Raw genomic sequence first — 22,167 nt, 5'->3', positions numbered from 1 at the left:
ACATGGATTTGTGTCTGATTTGAAGCAAACACATCAAGGATTTAAATGTCGGTTCTTTTATCTCAGCAAAATAAGTTGACCAAGGTTGATTCCTTTCCTTGCCTGAAGCAGGGAAGATCCAGGATCAGTTGTGACAGCATGTCTCCTGGCCCACTAGTCTTTGTTTCATGTGGGCCAATTTCATACACGTCTAGTGTTAGGAGAGCTTTTGTCTTTGCATCTTTCCTCCCTTCCCCTCATGCAAGTAGCAGAGCTGTTGTCTGAAACGTGAAATAATGGAAACATCTTCTGAGGACAGCTGCTCCAGGCAGATGCACTCAACCGCAGGTCCTTGGTGCTTTGGGATGTTCTAATGTAAGAAAGCTGGGCTCCTTCTAACCAAACTCTCCACAGCTGTGCAAGACACAGAAAACTGTTGTCTCTTGTTTACTCACCATGATGAACTTTCTCCTCATTGACTTCTTTTCATGTTAACATTTCACATCTTACCCAGCTGAGAACCTAAAAGCATTCTGCTTAAAACCAGGAAATATTAACAATGTTTGTGCTGTGATAATTTCTAAGGTGTGGCCAATTTATTTTCATCTATTTTTAACTGAAAGTTACAAAAGTACTCATTTGCTTATAGAAAGAGTGAAAGATGTAAACCACAATTTTTAATTTTGGCAGTTGCCTGTTTTCAGATGAAAACCTGCAATCTTTCAAAAAAGGACAGCAGTGGGATAGTCATTCAGAGTCATAACGTTTTGATACTCTTGTATTTGAGCAGCAAAAGCTTAAGTTATGGAACATTTTCCAGGAAGAACGCTTCTTTTTGGTATTCCTTTTTGTCAAAAAAAATACCTCCCAAGACAAGGCTTCAGGTAACCTGGTGCATACCTTCCTTAGCCTGCTGCTGTCTTCAGAGCGGTCTGCTTTTTCTTGTCTGTCATCCCAGAGAACTTACAATACTGAATGGTCATCTCTGTGAGTGCTGGCCAGTGGTTGCAGAGGAAACAGTAGCGGTATTGTACAAGACAGGACATGCTAGTAGTATGTTTTTACTATGTGAAATGTGAAAAAATACATGACCAAATCCTGCTCCAGGACTATTGAAGTTGCTGGGGTTTTTGTCATTGGCTTCTCAGAGGTCAGAACTCTATAGCTCTGATAGAGAACAAGACATAAAATCTGGACTTTTTTACAGACCGCTTTCCTACAAAATGTGGCAGAAAAATATTTCATCTTTTGACAAAAGCATGAGCCCTTTACCCATACCTTTTCATCTATCAAAAATTGTGCTAATCTTCAGCTTTACAGCAGCTTTATCCCATATAATGATGGGGTAATTTACAGAAATGTATAACTCGGTGTTCCTGATTTTCCCTGTGTTCATTTGAAAAGAGTGTGAGCCGTATGATCATGCTTGTGGCTGGTGGTTATTATGACTTGATGCTGGCGCATCTCTGCTTCCTAACAGCTGTTTTGGTGGTTTTTCTCTAGTTTCCATTTATGCTGTTTTGCTTCATTAAATAATCTTGAACCTAAACAGCAACTCAAAATTACACTACCCCATGTTTATATATTATTAAATGCTTAGAGGATATGATTTATTTTTTTCTTTTCCAGCTGTCACATGCACTTAGGTGTTTCTGGTGTTTTCTCTTGTCTTTCCTGTAGTCTCAGGTGCCACCATGACAAAGCTGGGTGTTGATTTAAATACACTTCTTGTACTGCAAGTGGGATGACCATCATTTCACCTTAAGTTCTGCAACATGGCTGTCACCGTCATATACTTGAATCCCAACTGCTCTGAGTCAAATACTGGAATGCAAGAATATAAGTATTGGTGTTTCCTAAAGTTAACTGTAAATCACAAACAGAAAGCTGAAAATGCACTGTCAGATTAACTAATGTCCCTTATCACTGGAACAAATTAACCGTTAGTCAAGAACAGTGCTTTGCCATTATAAACTTCAGTATTTTCCATGTAAAGTGGCGATTTTTCTCAGTGGAATAAAAAAAACCCAAATCAGTAAATGAGCTATTGGACAAGTAATAACATTCTATTTTAAATAGCACCAAATTGCTGAAGGCTTTTAGGACAGCTGTTCTCTCCCTTGTCCTTTCAGGTATCTCACAGCTTTTGCTGGGTAAGAGGAATTGCCATCAGCCATCAGCAACTCAATAGATTAGTCATGAGATGTTGAAAATTCCCGTAATTTTGAAAATAATCTTAAAATTCTTTGCTTTGCAGCTCCACACCAGAATCTAAGTGGAGTCTGATGAATTTGAGTGCACTAGTTTAACATTTGGTAAGAATTAACAGTTGGGATTTTGACTAAGTAGCTACCTGTAGGGTAGGGTGTACCTCCTTGGAATTCCTTTGTCTGCGCTAGATGGGACAGGTGTCCTGTCAATAGGAGTACCAGTCGTGCATGTTGCAAGGGTTTGTTTTCTTGAATGAAAAGATTTTGCTGTAATTTCATGTTTTCAAGTGTTTGCCTTAGAGATGAGAAGCACATATTTTTAGTTTTGCTTAGAAGAGATAAAAATAGATTGTTTATAGAGAAAACAGAAATAAAAGGAATTAAAATAAAGAAATTAAACCCAGAAGTATTGGCAAGGATTGTGCCTATTTGCATATTCAGTGAAAATAGCAAGCTATAGAAAGCCAATTTTCCCATGCAGTATTTATTGCAATATTTCATTTTAAAAGTGCAGTTGAACAGCTGAACATGATAAGATAAAGAGACGTGACCTCTTCTGCGGCTGAGTCATAGGAGGATAAAGGATAAAAGCCCATTGTGATGCTCAGAGAATTAGGCAGCAGGTTAACATCAACAAGTTTTAATTTTCTGGTATGTACTAAGAGAAGTGGCACAGCAAATGGGATTCCTTTCTGAAAAAATTGCGTACTGCATTTAAAATACTTCTCTAAATGATAAATTCACTGTGAGGAATGAATGAGGGAAAATGGAGGAAACAGCTGAGACTGCAGTTACTTAATGAAATCGTACTGGTTTGTTGTGCTGTTCCCTTGAATTAGTCAAGGGATCAATGTATGGTCTCACCTCACCTTGCTAAGTGGCAGCTATTCCTGCACCATAGAGATCAAAGGACAACACAGCACCTTCCCTATAGCATATTTTCCAGTACATACTTCTTTCTGTGTAAGTAGAAACACCAATATATATGTATAAAAATGGGTGTGGTGAAACCAACCTAACTCCCTTTTTTAAGATTGCAACTTCCAAACTTGACAGTGAATGTTTTATAATTAATCCTATCTTCTAGTGGACAAAATAGGGAAAAAGCTTTCTCAAGGACAGATGGTACTTCAAGTAGTTGGGACCTATTTCTTTTTTGTCCCCCAATGAGTCTAATTTCTCTCCCCAGGGCATCCTGTTTTCATGCCACTCTAGCACGTTCTCAGAGCTGAACAGCTTTCTTACAGAGCAAAAATATGGTGTAATGTATCGTGGGTGGTTTGTTTCCTCAGTTTCATATTAAAAACACATGCAAACATTTATGTGAGAAAACACAGCTGAAGACTGCAGTAATGCTGCTATACTAGCAGTTTATGAAGTTTTGGAACTTAGGAATTCTGTTCTTCAGGGCGGTAGGTGAGATATCTTCTCAGTATCTGTACTGTTTCCGTGCTTGCTCTTCTCACCTTGTTGCCCTGAATAGTCCTTTCCACTTGCCTTATCACTCCTACTTACTGCAGCTTCTCTAAAAATGAGCAGAAGTCCTGCTTTGAAGACTCAGCCAAAGGGGCCGTTTCTGAGTGTTTTCTATTGTGGTATTTATGCAGAGCTCACCATAACTTAAGTTAGCTTTCATTGGCAATTCACCACCAAAATGTGTATTGTCTTCCCTAAGTCTTGCTCCCTGAGCTTGTGATGTAAAGATTTACATTTGAGACACTTACTGTTGTAGCTGTGACTTTGAAGCATCATTGGTCCCTTTTACCATGCAGTATGCTTTTCTTGATCTGCTTCTCTCCCACTGTGTTCAGAGGATCCATGGACACAATTTCATGTTAAGACTCATGACCTGTAATACTGCTTTTGATGATAGGCCTAGACACCACATATATCCTAATTATTTACATTTAGTCTTTTATAAACTGAAGATTATTTTCATTGTATAAAAATAGCAATTGCCAATTTGGTGACAATATTGGTTATTTCCACCTTGATTTCCAGTAGTTGGATGGGTGGATAGGTAGATTGGTTATTTTAAGGTTACTTCATTGTATGCAAAGATTTTGTATGGAATTTTTTAAATGCTGGATGTATTTCTAAGTTAGAAATGAATACCCTCTGGTATGTTAGAACTTGTTTCACCCAAAGAGAAAAGTTTTGGGAAATTAGAGTATAAAATGCAGTTCTTGGCAAATTCTTTAAAGAATTTCTGAAAACTTATGTGAATATCACATTCACAGCCACCTGTAGTTGATATTTAGTTTTACATCCAGAAAAATGTGAAAGAATTCTTTACTGATTTGTGGGCTTATATAAGCTGTTAGTGACATGGATCTGTTACTCACCAATATCACATATCTCTTGTAATGATTTTCGTGTAATAACCCATGACAGCCATAATATTCTGGAATGAGATCTGGGTATAGGAGTAAAAACTGCATGGACTTCTCTTAGTCACGTTCAAGAGTCTGAAATACAGGGTTTTTTTCTGCCTGACCTGTCCATGAACTGTTTTGTGTTGTGAAAAAGTTGTGTGCCTCTCAAAAAAAGTGAGACTTCCCTTCATGTAAAGTCCCTAAGTATTTTATTCCAATTAAACCTTTGTGACTGAGTGTTTGGGGCATATGGGAAGCAAATAAATGGCTCTGGATTCTAATTTTTTATTCTTTTAGCAAAAAAGAATCTTTAGTGCACTTGAAAAGCACATTATTATTATGCCATTTGTACACAAAATCTTAAAATTTCATGTTTCCTGTAAGGGCTTACCTTGGAAGTACAACCTCCCTTAAAACAGACATTATTCCTTCAGGTCAGGAGCAACCTTGGTATTTCAGACCAACCAAAGTCAGGGTTGACTACATGGTATATTGAAAATAATGTGTTTCTGAAGAGGCAGCAGCTGTTTTTTTAAAGGGAATGGCCTTCACAATCTAAGCGAGCTTTGAATACCTCTAATTTTAAAGTCAACCAGGCTGCATACCCTCCCCCCAGCGACAGAATTTCTGAGTTTCAGGTCTGAGAAGAAAGTGAGAGCTACAAGTAAAAACTGAAATACGGTGGTAATAGCTTGCCTTTCTGGGTGACACTTCAGAATTCTTAAAGCAAGTATTTGGGGACAGCAGGCCAGTCATGTTGTGACTCCTATGGAATATTCACGCCTCAGAACTGAACTTGAACTATTTCAGTGTTCTCATACAGAAAGATTAGGTCACTTCATTTATGCTTATACACATACAACCACAGAAAGCATTTCTCTGCTTCTTAACAGATTTGTTACAGTTTGCTCACACTGACATCTAGAATCCAGTATATGGTGCCAAAAATATCAATCACAAAACAGTATCTTCTTTCCTTACACGTTTAGGAAAATATATCCAACTTTGATATCGTCATGGAGTCTGATGAGGGCACCTTCAAGCCATCTGGACTGGGATTTACTGGCAGTGCTAAAGCTCGGGACATTGTGAAAGAGATCATGACTCTGCTGCAGCCCATCAATGTTACAGATGTTTATGACAGCGCAGATGGAACAGACATTGACTACTGGATGAGAGACGGGGTGCCCGGTGAGCATGCTTTACAGATGACACTGCTCCTTCCATGCAGTGGCACATCAGATGGGTGGTCTGGTGTTTTGAAAACAGTGAGAAATGCTTTCCCTCAAGGAGTAACATTCACTGTAGGTGAAATGTGGAAGTGCTAAAAGGTGACCAACAGAAATAGGACATAATGTGCGTTTGAGCTGCGGTTTAATAATGGTATAGATTATACGTAGCATAACATGCCTAAAATCGTCTTTTCAGCTTTAAGGATTTATAATAATTAATCCCAGACTGGTGGTTTATAAATAGTAAACTAAGGCAGAGAAGAATTCTCCAATGTAAAAGAAGTATTTTTTTATTTTTATTATTATTATTATTTTTACTTTGAAATACAGGGCTTTTTCTTTCTGTTTTATATGCTGAAGAAACAATGTTTTTAGAGGCATAACATTTAAAAGGTTATGGGGCATTAACGTGTGCTAAAGGGGGAAAATTATGCAAAGTTTGAAATTATTTGAGAGGGGTTTTTGCATATTGTATTTGGCTCCCAGTGAGGAGCAGCTTGTTGGCAAAGAGGATTGCAGGCTGCAAGAGAGATCCACTGCTGGCAGCCCTCTGGTGCAGGAGACCCCACACTAGCACGGGGGCTTGCAGAGCACAAGAGTCCCAGTTAAAGGCCAGCTTGGGTGAAGCCTTAGTTAATTTCCATGGTAGTTTCCACACTTGAATAATAGTAGAAATAAAAGTTTCATAACACTGATATTTAAAAAATTATGATCGGTTTTAAAATTTTAAGGTTCTTTTTCTCTGGTGTTTTATGACTGGAGTAGACTGGCGCATCGCTCATGCTAGTTTTACTAGTAGCTACTATATGCTTAGAATCTCTTACTATTTTATTAACTGCCTTGTCTTTTACCTGGTCTTGTGGAAGATGCAGTGAGTCACAGAATATATGCTTCTTATTTATGGTCAGAACCCTTTGATTCTCACTCACCTGGGTGTACAAAGTTACTATAAAGTTGCCTGCCTAGATAAATAAATGGGTGTCTAATTTTCAAAGCAAAATATCTGTGCTGGGCAAGAAGTATGGATGAATGGATGTTGTTAAACAGCCAGGGATTCATCTACAGCTGGTGTGCTGCTTTCTGGGTGAGGTGCGTGTGGTTCAGTGCAATGTCATACAGCTGTGACATTGGGTGCACTCAGGTACCTAGGTGTCTGCAGGTGCATCTTTCTGTGGGTGCATCTTACATGAGTGTTAGGGCCGTGTGCTCAGTTGAGTTGAGAGACCATAAGAACTGTTGAGAGACTGTAGCCGTGCATCATCCTTCAGAATTTCAGACCAACATATCTGTTTTGTAGCTGGAATATGAGAACTCACCACTCAGCCTGTGTTTAGAAAATGTGAATGTATCAGAATTATTTCCTAGGTAAAGTGTTGGGAGCACTTACAGATGATCCTCAGGGGCTTCCATTGTGCTTCCCATCTTGGTGTGACAGACTATGGAAGAGGGAAAAATTTAACACTCAAATGTCTTGTTTTCAGTTGATACGTGAGTGGTGCTTGTGATGGCAGTGTGTAATGAGCTCTTGTACACCAGTTTTCATCAGCTGAGGTGCACCTGGAACATAAACAGCTACAGCTTGCCGTGGTCCTCTTGATTCACCAGGACTACATGTGTAAAGTACACTCAGAAGAAGAAGGCAGAAATGGGAGCCCTCTCCCATAGCCACCCATACTCCTCAGAAGCCATAAACTATGAAAAGTATCATAAACTACAAGCTCAACCTTGGGAAAACATAAATACACAAGAACTGAGACCTCAGTTTTTAAATAAGTCTGATCTGCTTTCCTATTAAAAATTTGGCACATTAATTGATGGTGGGGGTTTTTTTCTGTCTGAAGCTTTGGTTCATTTAACTTCCCGTTAAGCAAATAACAAAGTGTTCTTGCAGCATAAAGGAACAGCGATTCTTTTTTTCCCCATTGAGCCCCAGTGGGAAGGAATTAGCTCCACTAAAAGAATTTTGGCTGTACCAGGGAGAAGTCTGAGACATCTTGTAATCTTCATGCCTTGTCCCCAGTATCCTCACTGCTCGAATGAGCCCTTATGGTATATAATAACATTGGAACAAATTGAACACACTGTAACAGCTTTTATAATTTGGTCCAATTTAAACAAGCAGTCAAGTGTTGACACTTCATCAATTTTATTTAAATATTTTCTTGAAAATACACTTGGTGGCTTTGTTTCTGCAACAGTGAGAGAAAATAGGGTTTACTTCTTGAACAGTAAGAATGGTTTCTGACATAATTTCTCTAGAATTTTTCTCCTTTTTAGTGTTAAACAGATTCTGGGATTCACCTTTTTAGATGCTATTAAAATTCTGTTCCTCCTGCTCCTTTCGGTCTGAAAGGTCCACAGAGGGCAACGGCATGTGTGTTCTCAGAGCTGTTCATAGCTGCTCCTGAGACAGGCGAAATGTCTCAGGCTCCTTATTCTCTGCTGTTTCCAGTATGTTTATTTTTAATGGGCAGGCAATTACATGCTATTTGTAAAGTTACTTAAACATATCTGCAAGAAAACAGCAGTGACTATTCTGAGATTTTAGGATGAGGGAGGCCAGGAGAGTTCAGAGTGCTTTGTGAACCATTGACTGAAGCTTAACTAATAACTCTAAACACGAGCAAAGTGATCTGCACCAAACAGGAGTTTAGTGCTTTGTGATTGCCAAGTATTAGAAATATTTTCATCAGTGGCCTTTACATTGGATTATTTTGAGAACAGTTCAGCCCAGCAGTGAGGAATGTCTGTAGCTGTGTTTTTCTAGTGATAGCCAGTTTTCAGCTACTGAAAATATTTGTGTAACATTCGGTTTGCTTTTTCATGAAGCATAAATCAAGTGAAATGAGGTTTTTGTGGTGTCGTATTTTATCCTGTGGTTTTATAGTTTGAGGTGACCATTGGTCGTAAGACTGCTCCTTTATTAATTATGCAATTATCTTCCTCAGCTTTCTTTTTAAGCGTTCAATTACGTATTTGTTTTTAGTTAGGGATACATCTAAACTGTGTCACATAAATTTGTTCCTTTTCAACAGTAAGTTCTAGTCAAGTTTGGCCAAGATTTGCAAATACAGGTTGGTTGGGTTTGTTTGCTTTCTTTGCGTGCTTTTCCACAACAGGCTTCTTCAGTATCTGAAAGGGTTAAAAAAACCCTTAAGCAAGCCCTGTTATACCAGCACTCAGGTATTTTTGTTGAAAAAGCAAGGTATCTGATGATCACAAGGATGCTTTGAACATGATTTAAACTAGTACCTAAGGTAATAGCACCGGGGGTCGAGTCAGCCTTCCCTGCAAACCTTCAGAAAGTAAAAAAGGCAAACAAAGTGATTATATTTGTATTATGGTATCCAGTGAACATTAATTCAGCTTTAGATGTTAGGGAAGAGGAAAACAGGTGCTGTCCTATTTTTGCAGAGGGAAGGCTGCTTGGAGACAGTTATTTCCAGGAGAGATGGTTCAGGGATGCTCCTTTCTGCTGCATTCGTCAGGGAGGTTATCTGTTGCTGCAGTGCTTATGATGGGAACACTTTCTGTTAGGAACTGAGCTGTATTTGAGATCAAGCTGACCCAGGACATCAAACAACTCCCCAAAGGCATGTGGCAACTCTTATTTAAAATTCAACCAGTGACCTAAAGGTGAAACTCCTTTTTTACAGTGTCACTCTGAACCTTGATGGTTGGTTGTGTCTTTCTGTCTCCACACTGATGGTGTCTTGCTTTTTTGTTACATTAGACAAGAGGAGGAATTATTCTTCCAGAAACTAATAAACCAGTAGTTCATCTAACTTTAATGTTTCTTCAGAAATCAAAAATTCATTTGCTAACCCAATCTATTAGTAATTTTCTCAGAGGTGGCAAACAAATACTATCATATATCATTTCTCTCATTTTTATATTTTCATAGTGCTTATTTATTACCTTCCTTTAAAATAAGATGTATTTTGGCCTTAGACACCAGGCTTTGACATGCATTATTTCCTTTCTTATTACAAAAGAAGTTAAATCCTTCAGTTCCATTCCTTTTCTGGTGCATGCTCCCCCCTTATCCCTCTGTCCCCATCATCCTTTGTAGCACCAAAGTCCAGTATGAGCCTGCCAGCATGCTTGAGCCAAGCCTGGTCCTCTGCTCAGTGTCAGCCAGGGGCATTTTTGAGCAAGTGTGAAATGGGAAAACTCCCTGACTTGAGGTTGCCACCTGGGCATGAAGAATTGGATAAAAACTCTATTTCCCATAAGTGGGTCATCTGTTCGGAAGTGATACTCGTGATACTCCACTGTGATGCATGAGGCATTGCACCTCAGTGTACCTGTTTTATACTGTCCACAGGCTTGGGCAGACTCTTTGGATCTAGTTTCTAAGCCTCTTTTTATTGCCAAAAGAATAAAAACTGTAAAGAAAAAGAGGAAAAATCAGATTCACATGGTTTAGGACTTCACAGGCCGAAGCTGAAAAGGCTTTGCCTTGATTGCGCACAGGTAAGGGATATTGCACTTGACAAAGACCTTCTCACAAGATGAGGGAGAGAGAAAAAGTTTTCCTTAAAAATAGACATTAAACTTGATTTTCTCACTTTAATATGTCACATTTGTGTGATTTGTGATCTCAGACTATTAGTGTACGGTATCATGTGGAGAGCCTTAGTTATTTGACTGACTAACACAAGTGAAATATCTCCTGCTCACCCATGGAGCAGAAAGTTGGACAAAACTTCTGAACACTACTGACAGAACTACCTTTATAGATCGTGTTATAAGTACTTCGATAATTTTAGTTACTCCCGAGGTGCTACATTTTTGTACTTTCTGAGTTCTCACTGCTGTGGACATACGTTGAAGCACACTGCCAGCACCAGCCAATATGGGGCTGATTTATGTTTTTTGTGGATGTGAGGTGTAAGGGCCTTATGGTATACACCTATGTCTTGCCTGAGTCTTGATCTCAATAGATCTGAGATAATACCAGCACTGTTGTGTGATAATTAGGATTTGTATTGTATTGTTTTTTCCAAGTAATTCCTTTCCTTTTAAATATCTCATCATTCCAAAGTAAATATAGTGAATGAGTATGTTCCACTGCAGAAGTCAAATTTTCTGCAACTTGGGAGGTATTAAATTAAACCAGTATGCTAAGAGAACAGTTATAATTGCTTAGCACTTAGAGAACCTGCTGTAAGTGCTACAGCTATTAGAAACATTTAAAATCTTGATTGCAGAAGGAACTGTGTGTATTAATCTGTAAAATAATTCATCTATGCACTAATTTATCATTGTTCCATAAAAATAGGCTTTTGAAACTAGAAATTATTCTAGAGTAATAAATCTAATATGCTGCAACTTTTTATGAAGGTGGATGCCTTAAAAGGCTCATAGTTTAACATAATATCTTTTATTAGCCTTTCATATGAACTCTTTTGCTTTTAATAAAGTTGTTAAAGTCTTTGAGACTAATCATTTAATGAAAGGAGTAGTCTGTAAATTATGGTATGTTTTCTTATTAATTGTGATATTTGACTACCAGACAAGTTTGACCATGCTTTACATAAAATTCCTTTCGCCTTTGTTCTACTTGGGCTGGAGTCTTGTTTTGGCATATTAGAGTATGGGGCTACTTCTAATAATCAACAGGAAACACCAGAACTGCAGATTTTTTTATTTCATTTAGACTAGACACAGATCATGTAAATATTGAGCTAGGATAGTACTGTTGGGGAGAGGGATGGAGTTGGGTGATTAGACACAGTGCCTGAATGCAAATTTTACTGGTAGCTTAATAAGAGGGCTTCTGTAATATAATTCTCATTAGGACATGTACATGTCTAATGCAAGGGGACAGGGTGGTTTTGTCAAGGCAAGAAGAATGTGTTATCTTTGGGGCAAAATAATTCATGACTGTAGCAAATACTTCATAAGTGCTCATCCACATTATTTTGATAAAAATGAAGACTACTTCTGAATGAACTTGCTGAAGTCTGCCTTCACTATGGGCACCCACTCTTTGGTAGTATGTTTTAATACTGCAGGAAGACTTGAAAGTCTAGAAATCATCATACCTTACAGTGAGAAATGGGAGATGTTAAATCTCTCTCCGTTTATGCAAAACTGTGTTAAGTGTTGACTCAACTGCAGCATACATATTAGGCTGGGAAGAGATTTGTCTAATTACAGCACATTTCTCATTGTTTTAAAAAATAGTCCATTAACAATTGAGTCTACCTGAGTCTAAACAAATGCAAAGTGGAAGAAAGCAAACACCTTCTTCCAATAAGGTTAGTGAGCTACAGAAACACCTTGCAGACTTGGTGGATTCTCCATAATTTTGAATGTGCAAAACAGCACTTGGGTGTCCTCCAAAAAGTAAATGGTAATTCAAGCAGGAGGGCTGGGCAATATGCAATAGATAAAAGGTGAGGGGTTTTTGCCATGTGTTATTCAGAAGGTGTGATTAGATGGTAATGGATCTTGCTGGCCTTAAAACATCTGTGAATCTGCCAGTAAATATTACAAGCATTTTCCGTAATGAAATGTCTCCTTCCCCATTTAAGACTCACCCATTTCAAACAGCCTAGGTTTTTGACTATCAAAAGCTCATGTCTTTGGTTTTTACAACATTTAGATAATCCTAATGACAATTAAAAAACCAGAACTATCGTTAACTTGCCAATCCCAGAGGAAATTTGAACTGTGAAACCAAAAATATTTGCAAAACACTATCATACATTGCTGAGCAGCTTGAATTTCTTGTTGTATTCCTGGTTTTTCTCTTTTCTTCAGTATCTCATGCAGTTTATTTGACAATGTTTTGTTGGTGGTCACGAGCTAAGTGGTCACAAGCTAAGAATCACAGCACATGGATTAAGCAGCTGATACTACATAGCGCTTAAATTTGTCTTTCAAAAACCTGACGCAAGGCAGATTTAGAATAATCTTGTATTAATATTGTAATAAATTAGTTTGATGCACTGACATTCTGATTGGCTATTAGAATCCTAGAAGAAGTAAAATTGTTGAAGTGCATTCAACACTGCACAAATACTAAATAAACTTATTAATCTAGTAATGAAAACTTAAATTAAGATGTTTAAAATAAAATCACAAATTCTAATGATTCTTGCCCTTTTTGTCTAGTGGATTTCTTTCCCTTAAAGATACTTTGTCACTGTTCATTCTGTGAATATCAGTAAGGTTGAATTTTTTCCTTACTTTTGGATGCTTACTCTTCAAAAAATTATGAGGTAGATTGGTGTAAAAGACTCTGTTATTAAATAGGTTCCTTCTGTAAGCACACAAAAATCCTAAACATATCAAAAACCATCAATAAAATATCTCCTGTCACTCACCTTGTTAGTAGGAGAATATGTTCCGTCTCAGAGAAGAAACACTGAAAATATCTAACTGAGAATCTCATTGGGATTTGGGGTGTGGTTGTTTTTATTCTGGCTGTGCCTCTGAGAGGAATACTAATTCTCTATTGTTTGCTGTGTAGGAAAGCTGAATTTTGTTTCTGTGGGTGGGAATATGCATTTTCATATGGAAGCATTTGCCATTTGTTGATCCTAAAAAACCAAGTGTCCTACATTAATACACAGAGCTCAGTGTTAACATGTTAAATATGTAGTTTGGAACTACAAGTTAGTTAAGCCTCATTCCTAGAACTGTCCCCGACATCACTGAAGCTCATGCAAATAATGAAGTAAACAGAAAAAAATATAGAGAGTTTAATTTGTGTAAGGAAGTTGGAAGTGGAAAGTGTTTGCCAATGGGGAAGTGTGAAAGTTAAATGTGATTCTTTCCACTTTTTTTCTTTTTTTTTTTACCTTTTTTAAATTTGACTGTATGAAAAATAAGACACATTCATAGTGCAGAAATGTTGGGAAATGTCTCACCAAATGTGTAATGATCCAGAACAATCAGGAACAACAGCTGAAATATGTTTGGATTCGTGGATTTCATTCCTGGAAAACAAACTCTAATGGCATCAGTGTTAAAAACTGAATAAAAAAATAAACCATTCTGTAGCATTCCAGGAAGACCATGCATAAGCTGCTCTTGATGGGAGGGACACAGGTTAAATGGATTTAAGATCTGGCTTGCAGCTCTCCAAGTAGTTTCCTACATGAAGTCATACGATGACTGTTTCTAATAGGATTCTTCAGGGCTTGGTACATCCTCAACTATTCAGAGTTTCCATTGGTGGTTTGGAATCAAGTTTAAAACTACAACAAAACACAGCTGATGTAATTGCTATTGGAATGATGAAGAACGATGAGAACAAGCTGATCATCTGGCCAGGGTGATTATGTTAGTGTGAGTCTACTCTGTCCACCTTGTTTACGCCTTTCTCGAACTGGAATCCCAAAAGAAGATGCAAGATTTAGAAAAAATCACTTCCTTGGACCTGTTGGCTACCCTGTTGTTAACGTAATCCATACATTACCTTCATTGCCACAAGGTCTCTCTGGTGTCCCTTGCCCAGAAGGGCCTTCAGGACCTGTTCTGCAGAGTTGCTACCCTGCCAGTGCACCTCCAGCCCATGCTGCTGCAGTGAGTTGTCCAGTTCCAGTACTGGACTTTGGTTTTGCCTTTGCTGAAATTTTCTGAGGTCCTTGTCAGGCCAGTCCTAGATTTTGAGCTCCAGCATCTTTGCCTTCCAGCATCCACAACTGCTCCTTCCACAAAGTTAATGAGGACATGTGCCCTCTCTGTCATCCGGGTCATTGCTGAAGATGCAAAGGGTGCTGGCCTGGCATTGACCCTTGATGGTCACACCACTCATAATCAGCCACCAGTTAGACATCTAGCTGTTGATGGCGCCCTTTGAGCCCAACACTCTGTAACGGTTTTCCACCTACTTTTATTCCACCCCTCCAGTCCGTAATTTTCCTGGGGACTGAGGTTAGTTTGTCTGCCTTACAGTTCTCTGGATCCTGCTGCTTTTTATTTTACAACGGGCATAACATTTGCCTTTTTCCACTCACTGGGGACTTCCCCTGATGGCCACAGCTTTTCTGAGATGATGGAAAGCAACCTCTAAGTGGCATTGGCCAGCTCACTCATGCAGCCCATCCAGTACCATTAATTTGTATTTGGCCCATTTACTTAAATGACCCTCAATTTCATCTTCCTATACCATAAGTAGTACTTGTTCCCCTTCACACCGACTCTGCTGCCAGCCAGAAACCTGAGTTACTTTTAAACCGTAGCAATTACTTTCTTACTATTTTTTCATTACTCATTAAAGGCAATATAGTGAATAATATAGCACTTCCACAGCACTTTTTCCCAAGCAGTCTAAAGTTTTACGTGGAAAGGAGGCTGTAAAAACAGCTTAACTGCACAGGGCACACTGGAGGTTTGAACCAAGTATGGTTTTGATCCAGGATTGGAAAGCTTTTTAGTGACAGAGCTTTAGCTATTACTCGGAAAACTTGCCCCTTCCTTAAGCAGCAAACACATCACGCTTTCGTTTGCAGGTGACATTTTAGGTGTAAATGTCTGAGGTTTCTGAAGAATGCTTTTGATGTAGACATAGCTGAATAAATACAAAGCTCGGAAATCATTTATAGAGACATCTTCCTCAAAGGAGCAAGTTCAAAATTGTTTCAGTGGCAGTTTCTTTTCACCAGTTTTTTTTGCCAGATATCTGTTTTTCCAGTGACATTATATGTGTTTTCATGCAATAATTCCAGTCAGTTCAGCCATGACAACAGAAAAACACCTAACTGTGAAAGAAACCAAATATACATTTGTATTTTGTAGTGCCACATCCTCAAGAAAGGGTCGTGGGCTGCACAGAAATGCAAGAGAGAAACTGCGGGGTTACTGCTGTGGCTCTGACACCAGCTGCCATCCTCACTGAACAATTCATGTTTCCTTGGTTTCACTAACGATAGAAGTTACCTGAGGGATGCTGAGGAGCTACTTTTTGTCTGTAAGGTGCAATAAAGAGGAGTCTTCAATACCTTCCCAATTAAGCTGGGCCATCTTCTGCTGAAATCATCAGACACGTTGCATTAATTTAGCACAAGAGCAGCTTTACTTGATCAAATGTTATGGATGCATGTAAAGAAAATAGCAGTGTATGTGGAAAAAGCTTTCTACAGATATATTTTAGGGACATGTAAACAAATCTGTCTGCAAGGACAAAGCATGCACCTCAACATGAGCAGCAGTTTATTCAAATTCTCCATCCAAAGAGCCAGAAAACTGAATTAGGAATTACTATCCATCAGGGCCAGCCTGTCCACAGCTCTCGACTGTTTGCAGTGCCTGTGACAGAGTGCTGTCTCAATCACCATGTAGGGCTTGGAAATCCACCAAAGAAAATGGGCAGTTTTCCTGTTGCTTAGCTGGCTAAACTGGATTTTAAAACAGTTCAGTTCTATTAACTATATTTAACCTGAGCAATGACCTTCTGGGACAGCAGAATTTGTGCAGTTGTTGCTGCTGTTTTTAAAGAAAGTTAAAAGTAAAGAAATAGCTGAAAGCAGGGATTTTCAGACTCTTGTCTCCAGGCTCCTGAAGGATTGTGGATTAGTCCTAAAAATGTACAACTTCATCTGCTACTAAGAAGAGAGCAGGTTTGTTGTCAGTGAGCTTAATTATCCATCTGTTGTTGGTTGGGATCATCCATGTGTTTGAAAATGTTATTGGATTTTAAAATTGGAAGAAGTTGAAAACCATTAATGTGGCATTGTGCAGGGGAAAGAGGTAGAGCAGCCTGGTTTCTCAAAAGGTAGATTCTCCATCCCTACAAGCGAAAACATAAGAGTTCAGACTATTGGCATTTTATAGCTATCCCAGATTCCCTCAGGGATGTGTAACATACAGACACCTCACTGGCTGGAAGCTATTGAAGCAATTTACGAAAGTAAATTAGAGATATGAGACAGAAAAACTAAAATTATCTGAGAACAGAGGTTGTTGTGAAGAATCCTAAAGTGGTTTTAACTAAAAAAGAGTTGTCTGGATTGCCTGCCAGCTTCTCCCCCTCCCCAAATCCAAACCAACAGCAACAACATCTAAAGGACAGTGGAAGGTACTGGGAGCAGTCTGAGAAACCTCAGTGCTTAGTTGCCCATCTCTGAGCAGACATGAAGAAATGAAAACCAAACTTAGCACCGGTGGAGTCACAGAAGTGATTTTTTGAAAATTCTTTATGCCTTGTACTCCCGAAATGGGAAGTTTCTAGAGAAAGGACTTTCAGCAGTATTTTACACATGCACACACACATTGCTGTTCATGCGAAATATTCAGGAGCAGGACATTTTTCTGATGTAAATTTCTTACTTCTAGACTGTTTGTGAAATGCAACAAGATTACTCCAAAAGTTCGATGTCTAGTTTAATGTGTGCATGCAAGGATCACTTGGAATAGTGATCCTGAATTTCCCTTTGCCTCACAGGCTGAACTTGGCTGTAACCACGGGTCAAGTCAAGCGCCAGAGAAAGAAGATCTGTAGTCTGTTAAGGAGCTATTTCAGAAATGCATACAAACAGACGAGATTTCAAAGAACCACAGAGCTGGCAAGAAGGTCTCTAGAGAGCCTCTAAACATCCTCGGTTCCAACATGGTCTAGCCAATGCCTGTGTCATTTCTTTCACGTTTGTTTGTGCTGTTCTTGAAGACTTACTATAATGGAAACATTATAGACCAGCCAGTCTGTCCCAGTGCTATTCTGAGTACTTAGGGAGGTTTTTCTAGTATGTAACCTGCGTCTTTCCTGCTGAAATTTAAGTGCATTAACTCTCTTTTCTTTCCGTTATAAACCCAGAGACATGGTTATTTCTTTCCTCTTGGAGCAGGTTTTTCTCTGAAGTTCGGTTTTTCCTTTCTTGGTGTAGCAGTTTATACTTACCCCTACTGATGATCATCTTGGGGTTTTTTTCAAGTATCTCAGTGAAGATCACTTAACAAATTCTTATTGTGTTCTCAGTGTCCCTGCTATATGTCCCTGGTTAGTGACATCTCTTGGCTGAGGAAGTCTCTCCTCCATTGTTTGGGTCTATAATGGAAATACCAAATAACCTTAGACCCCTGTAGTTCCTCACTCTATACATCCCTCCAGTTTTACTCCCTGAGTACCCTGTCCATCCAGTTTAGATTACCCTTTTAATATACATACTTTTATTTGTCTCTTCTGGTCCTTAGTGATTAACATAATTTTGAACTGTTAAACATGTTTTATAGGATCAGAGAGTTAGTCCAAAAGGAGCTATCATGTATACTGAGGACACAGACTCAGGTGCTGGAGCATACTATATTCTGGTAGCATCTGGAGATCACAGTGCTTTTGCTTCTGACATTAGAAGTATTGATCTTGGGTGTGTTTTGAGTTTTTTTCTTACTTAGAATGCATTGCAGAAGAGTTTCTATAGGTAAATTAGCTCTTCAAGTATTTAAGGAAAGAAAGATATTGAGAAATGTTGATTTGTATAAACAAGATTTATTTTGATGAAATTAGAATAGAAAATAACAGAATGGTGAGTTCTATTAAGAATAAACATTTAGTTAAAATTTAAAGCAATGATAGAAACTAGTTTTTTAAGGTTTTTATATCAAGAAAGTCAAGAAAATGTGAATGATTGGAGTATTTTGTTTTACTATTTTATTTCACTTTGTGAGAAAAATTGTGGGTGCCTTTTGCTTTCATTTGAATTGGGAAAAGAGAAGAGCAGAGTTGTGTCATTGCTTTTCCAGCTCTGCCTTTTGTTATCTTGCCTGTCTTAGGATTCCATGAAACTGCAGGTCTTTGCATCATGTATTACTGTATCAAGGTAATATGGGTTACAAAGTACTGGTTTAATCAAAGGAAACCAATCTTTATGCTGTACAAGCTACTCTCTGGAATTCGATGCAGACACAAACCAGGCTAGTTCCAGGTTTTATCAGATTGTCCCGTCGTGATTTAAAGTGGAAGCCACCAACAAAACTATCGTCGTCTCTAGAAAGAAAAATGAAAAGTATGAGAGACATATATGAACAGCACAAAAAGGATGAACAGTTCTCCTCCATAATATTACATTATAGATAATGCTCTATTATGTTATAGAGAATAACAATTCAGCTTTTATAGCATAACCAGAGTATCAGAGCATCAACACTAACCAGAGAACAGGTTCAGACAAAAAGACACACTTTTCTGGACAGTAGATAAAAAGAAATCAGCACCACAAGATGTTTTGGAGACAAGGGTCAAATACAAACTTAAAAAGGATGGACTGCTGCATGGGAGAAAGGTCTGGCAAAGGCTGTCCAACAGTGATACGAATGCAAGTTGTATTCAGAAAGTCCTTGTCTGTTGATGTCTGTACTGAAGGTACAGTGAAGGAGGAGACCCTGTTTCTCCCATTCTTTCTCACAACATTGGCTGCTACCAGAGAGGGCAGCAGGCTGACTGAACCTTGTTGGTTTTTTTTTCCCCAGTTCAGCTGTTCTCATGTTCTAAGCAGTGCTACTCTGCATAGTGCTAAATAATCCGCATACAGTCAGTGGCCTTTTAGATGCAGGAGTGTTGTGTGTGTTATTTAAAGTGTTAAATGTAAATTATGATGCAGTCCTTCCTTCGAGCTTTTGTCTCCCTATAATATAAATCCAAGGACCTCATCCTGAAGCCAGGTGCCTGTGTCTTCCTGAGCTGAAAGGCAGTGTAATGCCAGTGGGAGGGGAAAGGGGAGAGGGAAGGTGAAATGGCTGGGGCAGAGCTGTGTGGAGCCTTAGGCTTTCGGCCTTCCAGGGTAGCTGCTCTCCAATGAAAGCATCTTTTAGTTGATTTGCAGATTTAGGCCGGAGATAAGCAGGAAACGTTACTGATACCAACAATCACTATTGACTCCTTGTGTGTAACAGCTGTTCTGTACTTTAAAAATGCTAACTGAATCTGCAGGCAGGTGAGACTTGCAGCGGCAGCACTTCGCTTCCAAATTACAGAGGCTCTGAAATCAGCTGAATCGATCTGAAATTTAAAAAAAACTTTGAAAAGTGTCTTTTCATTTGTTTTTCAGGGCAGAAATAAGGGCCCCTGTACATGCTACAGATGTCACCAAAAGAAGTGTTTAGAAAAATACTGCAGGAGGCTGGGCAGTTGTTTTTCTTGCACTCAGGCTTTAACCAGTGCATCTTGCAGACTGACCTGGGCCCTTACGTTAATAGCAGCCCCTGGAGAAACAGGCAGCAGTCTTGTAGGCTGCAGTATGCACCTACACAGTCTGTATTAGTTTCAGGTAAGCCGTAGTGCATTCTCTTTTTGTTGTCTCTGTTCACAGCCTGTGCACAGAAAGCTGCAGAAATAGATGGCCACTAATAGCTAAAATCCCTAGTTTTGTCAAAGGCTAGGTTAATTCTTGGGGGTTTTTTCGCCATGCAGAAGTACTAGGGAGGTTCCTAAGCTGTTTTCAGGGAAGTAGCCACTGCCAGCCTTGAAACCGTTACTAGCTCTCCATCCACCACTGCTCTCAAGCTTGTAACTGCCAGCAGTATGAAGGAGGTTGGGTCTAACAGGGCAGCTTTTGCTCTCTTGCTGTACAGGAATGTGAGAACCACAGGCTGAACACGTCAGGGCTTTGACACTGCTGCAGCAGCTTGTTTTCTTGGACTGAACAATTTTAGTCCTTCTAACTTGTAGCTAAGAAGCAGATTTCATTGTGCAGCTAAAACTAATCAAGTTTCAGACTTCTTAATCTTGAAAACATCCCATATTATACAGGTCTCTAATTTTAAATCCCTAAGGTGTGCTACATGGGAAGCATGGGGGAAAGTTAATTAGTCTGCCTGCCTCTTCCTTAAGTTCCTAATTACTATGTGTACTTTTCTTGTCCACCAAAACCTGCTGGCTAGATTTCAGGGCAGATGTTCATGTGCAGTCATGATTAAAAGCACATGCATTGGATGCTGTTGAAGCCTCCAAGTGCTCTGTATTTGTGTCTTTTATTTCAAGATGCTTGGGGGAAAGAAGGGATCATCACACAGTTAAAAATGCCATTTGCTTGCTTTCTTCTTGTCCATGCAGCTCCTCTCTTTCGCTCAGACAAGTGGCTGCCAGGAAATTGATTAATGGTAAAATAATTTTGAGACATGGTGCAATGTTTTTGGGAACATTGTCTTGTTATCTTTAAAAACTTTTTCACTCGGTATACTCAACCTAGTGACAATTTCATTTCACTGTCCTTTGTCTCAAGTAGTGACTTTATGTTTCTAATAAGAGAGCAAGAGGGAAGGGACTGTGCATGGTCCCTGGGGACTGAGCTATGAGAGTGCTAAGAAACAGTCTTGTAATAATTTAAAAGGTGTGAGAGCTCCTGCCTGCCAAGCCAGTTCTTCTGCCTCTATGGAAATGGGCAGGATTGCTGTGTCACCTCTGTCTTGTGTCGGTCTTCCCCAACCAGCCGTGTCTTGGCTTCACTTCCTCAAGCTGTGCAGGTCAGGGGCCCCTGTCTCAGCCCTCCTTATGGCTTACCTGGGCAAAAAATCTGCCTCCCTTATTAAGGTATAGAGCATCCTTTCTGCGGCAAAAAAATTGGGCAGTATTGAACACGTGTCCCCGTGATGGATACTGTTATTCCATCCCTTTTGCTGCTTTTCTTCGGTCGTTCTCTTTTTCTTCTTGATTTGCAGTGCATTTTAAATTCATTGAGACAGGAAAAAGTGTGATTGCTCTTCCACTGTTTCAAGAAGAGGATATTTGGCTGCTCCATTCACTAAAATAGCTAGCTGTAAAGGCACTCCTGGGTGCCTCATCTAATTCCAGATAAGCTCTTGATACACAGCACAAGACTGAATCTAATTATTGAAGTAATTATTATTGCCTTCTCTGCTACACCGTGTTTTTCCAAACCCAGAGCCACCTTTGGAGTCACAGCTGTGGACCCTGCTGGCAGCAGTGGGATGTGATGGCAGTCTGTCAGCTGGGGAACAATTTGACTGTACTTACCTGGAAGGAGTTACTTATTTAAAATCTCACTTGTCTATTTTTTGACCCTGAAAAGAATATGTGACAGAGGAAATTTTCCCTTCTTCATTCAATGCATTCTGATTTCAGTGGCTGCATTTCTGTAAAGGTGGTGCTTCTTTTCACCTCTTCTGAGGAATCTGATACTAGCTAAGGCTAAGGTTGGGCTACCCGGGACTAATGAGACCTGCCAGTTTTAATCCCTCGGTGTCAGTCCTTGTAGGAGTGGGGAATGGAAACTATTCAACCAATAATCATGCAAGAGTATTTTGCAGCAATAGATCTTAAAGAGAGAAAAATCATCCTCTTTTTCTTTTTTTACCATCAAATGCCTGTCAGTTTTAAAGTGAGCATGTGAAAGTAAAGTGAGGATCTAAAAGTAAAATAAACATTGGCCAAAGTGTAAAAATTTTTCATGCAGATCTTAT

At 39.1% G+C, this 22,167-nt stretch overlaps 1 protein-coding gene across 1 annotated transcript in view; it reads left to right on the top strand.

Moving 5' to 3' along the window:
- Positions 1–22,167, top strand: part of CPQ (carboxypeptidase Q) — a 163,726-nt gene that overhangs the window by 121,776 nt on the left and 19,783 nt on the right. The window contains 1 exon segment of the mRNA XM_037380938.1: positions 5,554–5,755. Within this exon segment, the coding sequence (XP_037236835.1) occupies positions 5,554–5,755 (202 nt within the window).

The sequence above is a fragment of the Falco rusticolus genome, chromosome 3, assembly GCF_015220075.1.
Source record: "Falco rusticolus isolate bFalRus1 chromosome 3, bFalRus1.pri, whole genome shotgun sequence".
NCBI classification, from domain to species: Eukaryota; Metazoa; Chordata; class Aves; order Falconiformes; family Falconidae; genus Falco; species Falco rusticolus.
Note: the sequence above shows the minus strand (reverse complement) of the source record. Positions and strands in the feature narration are given on the sequence as shown.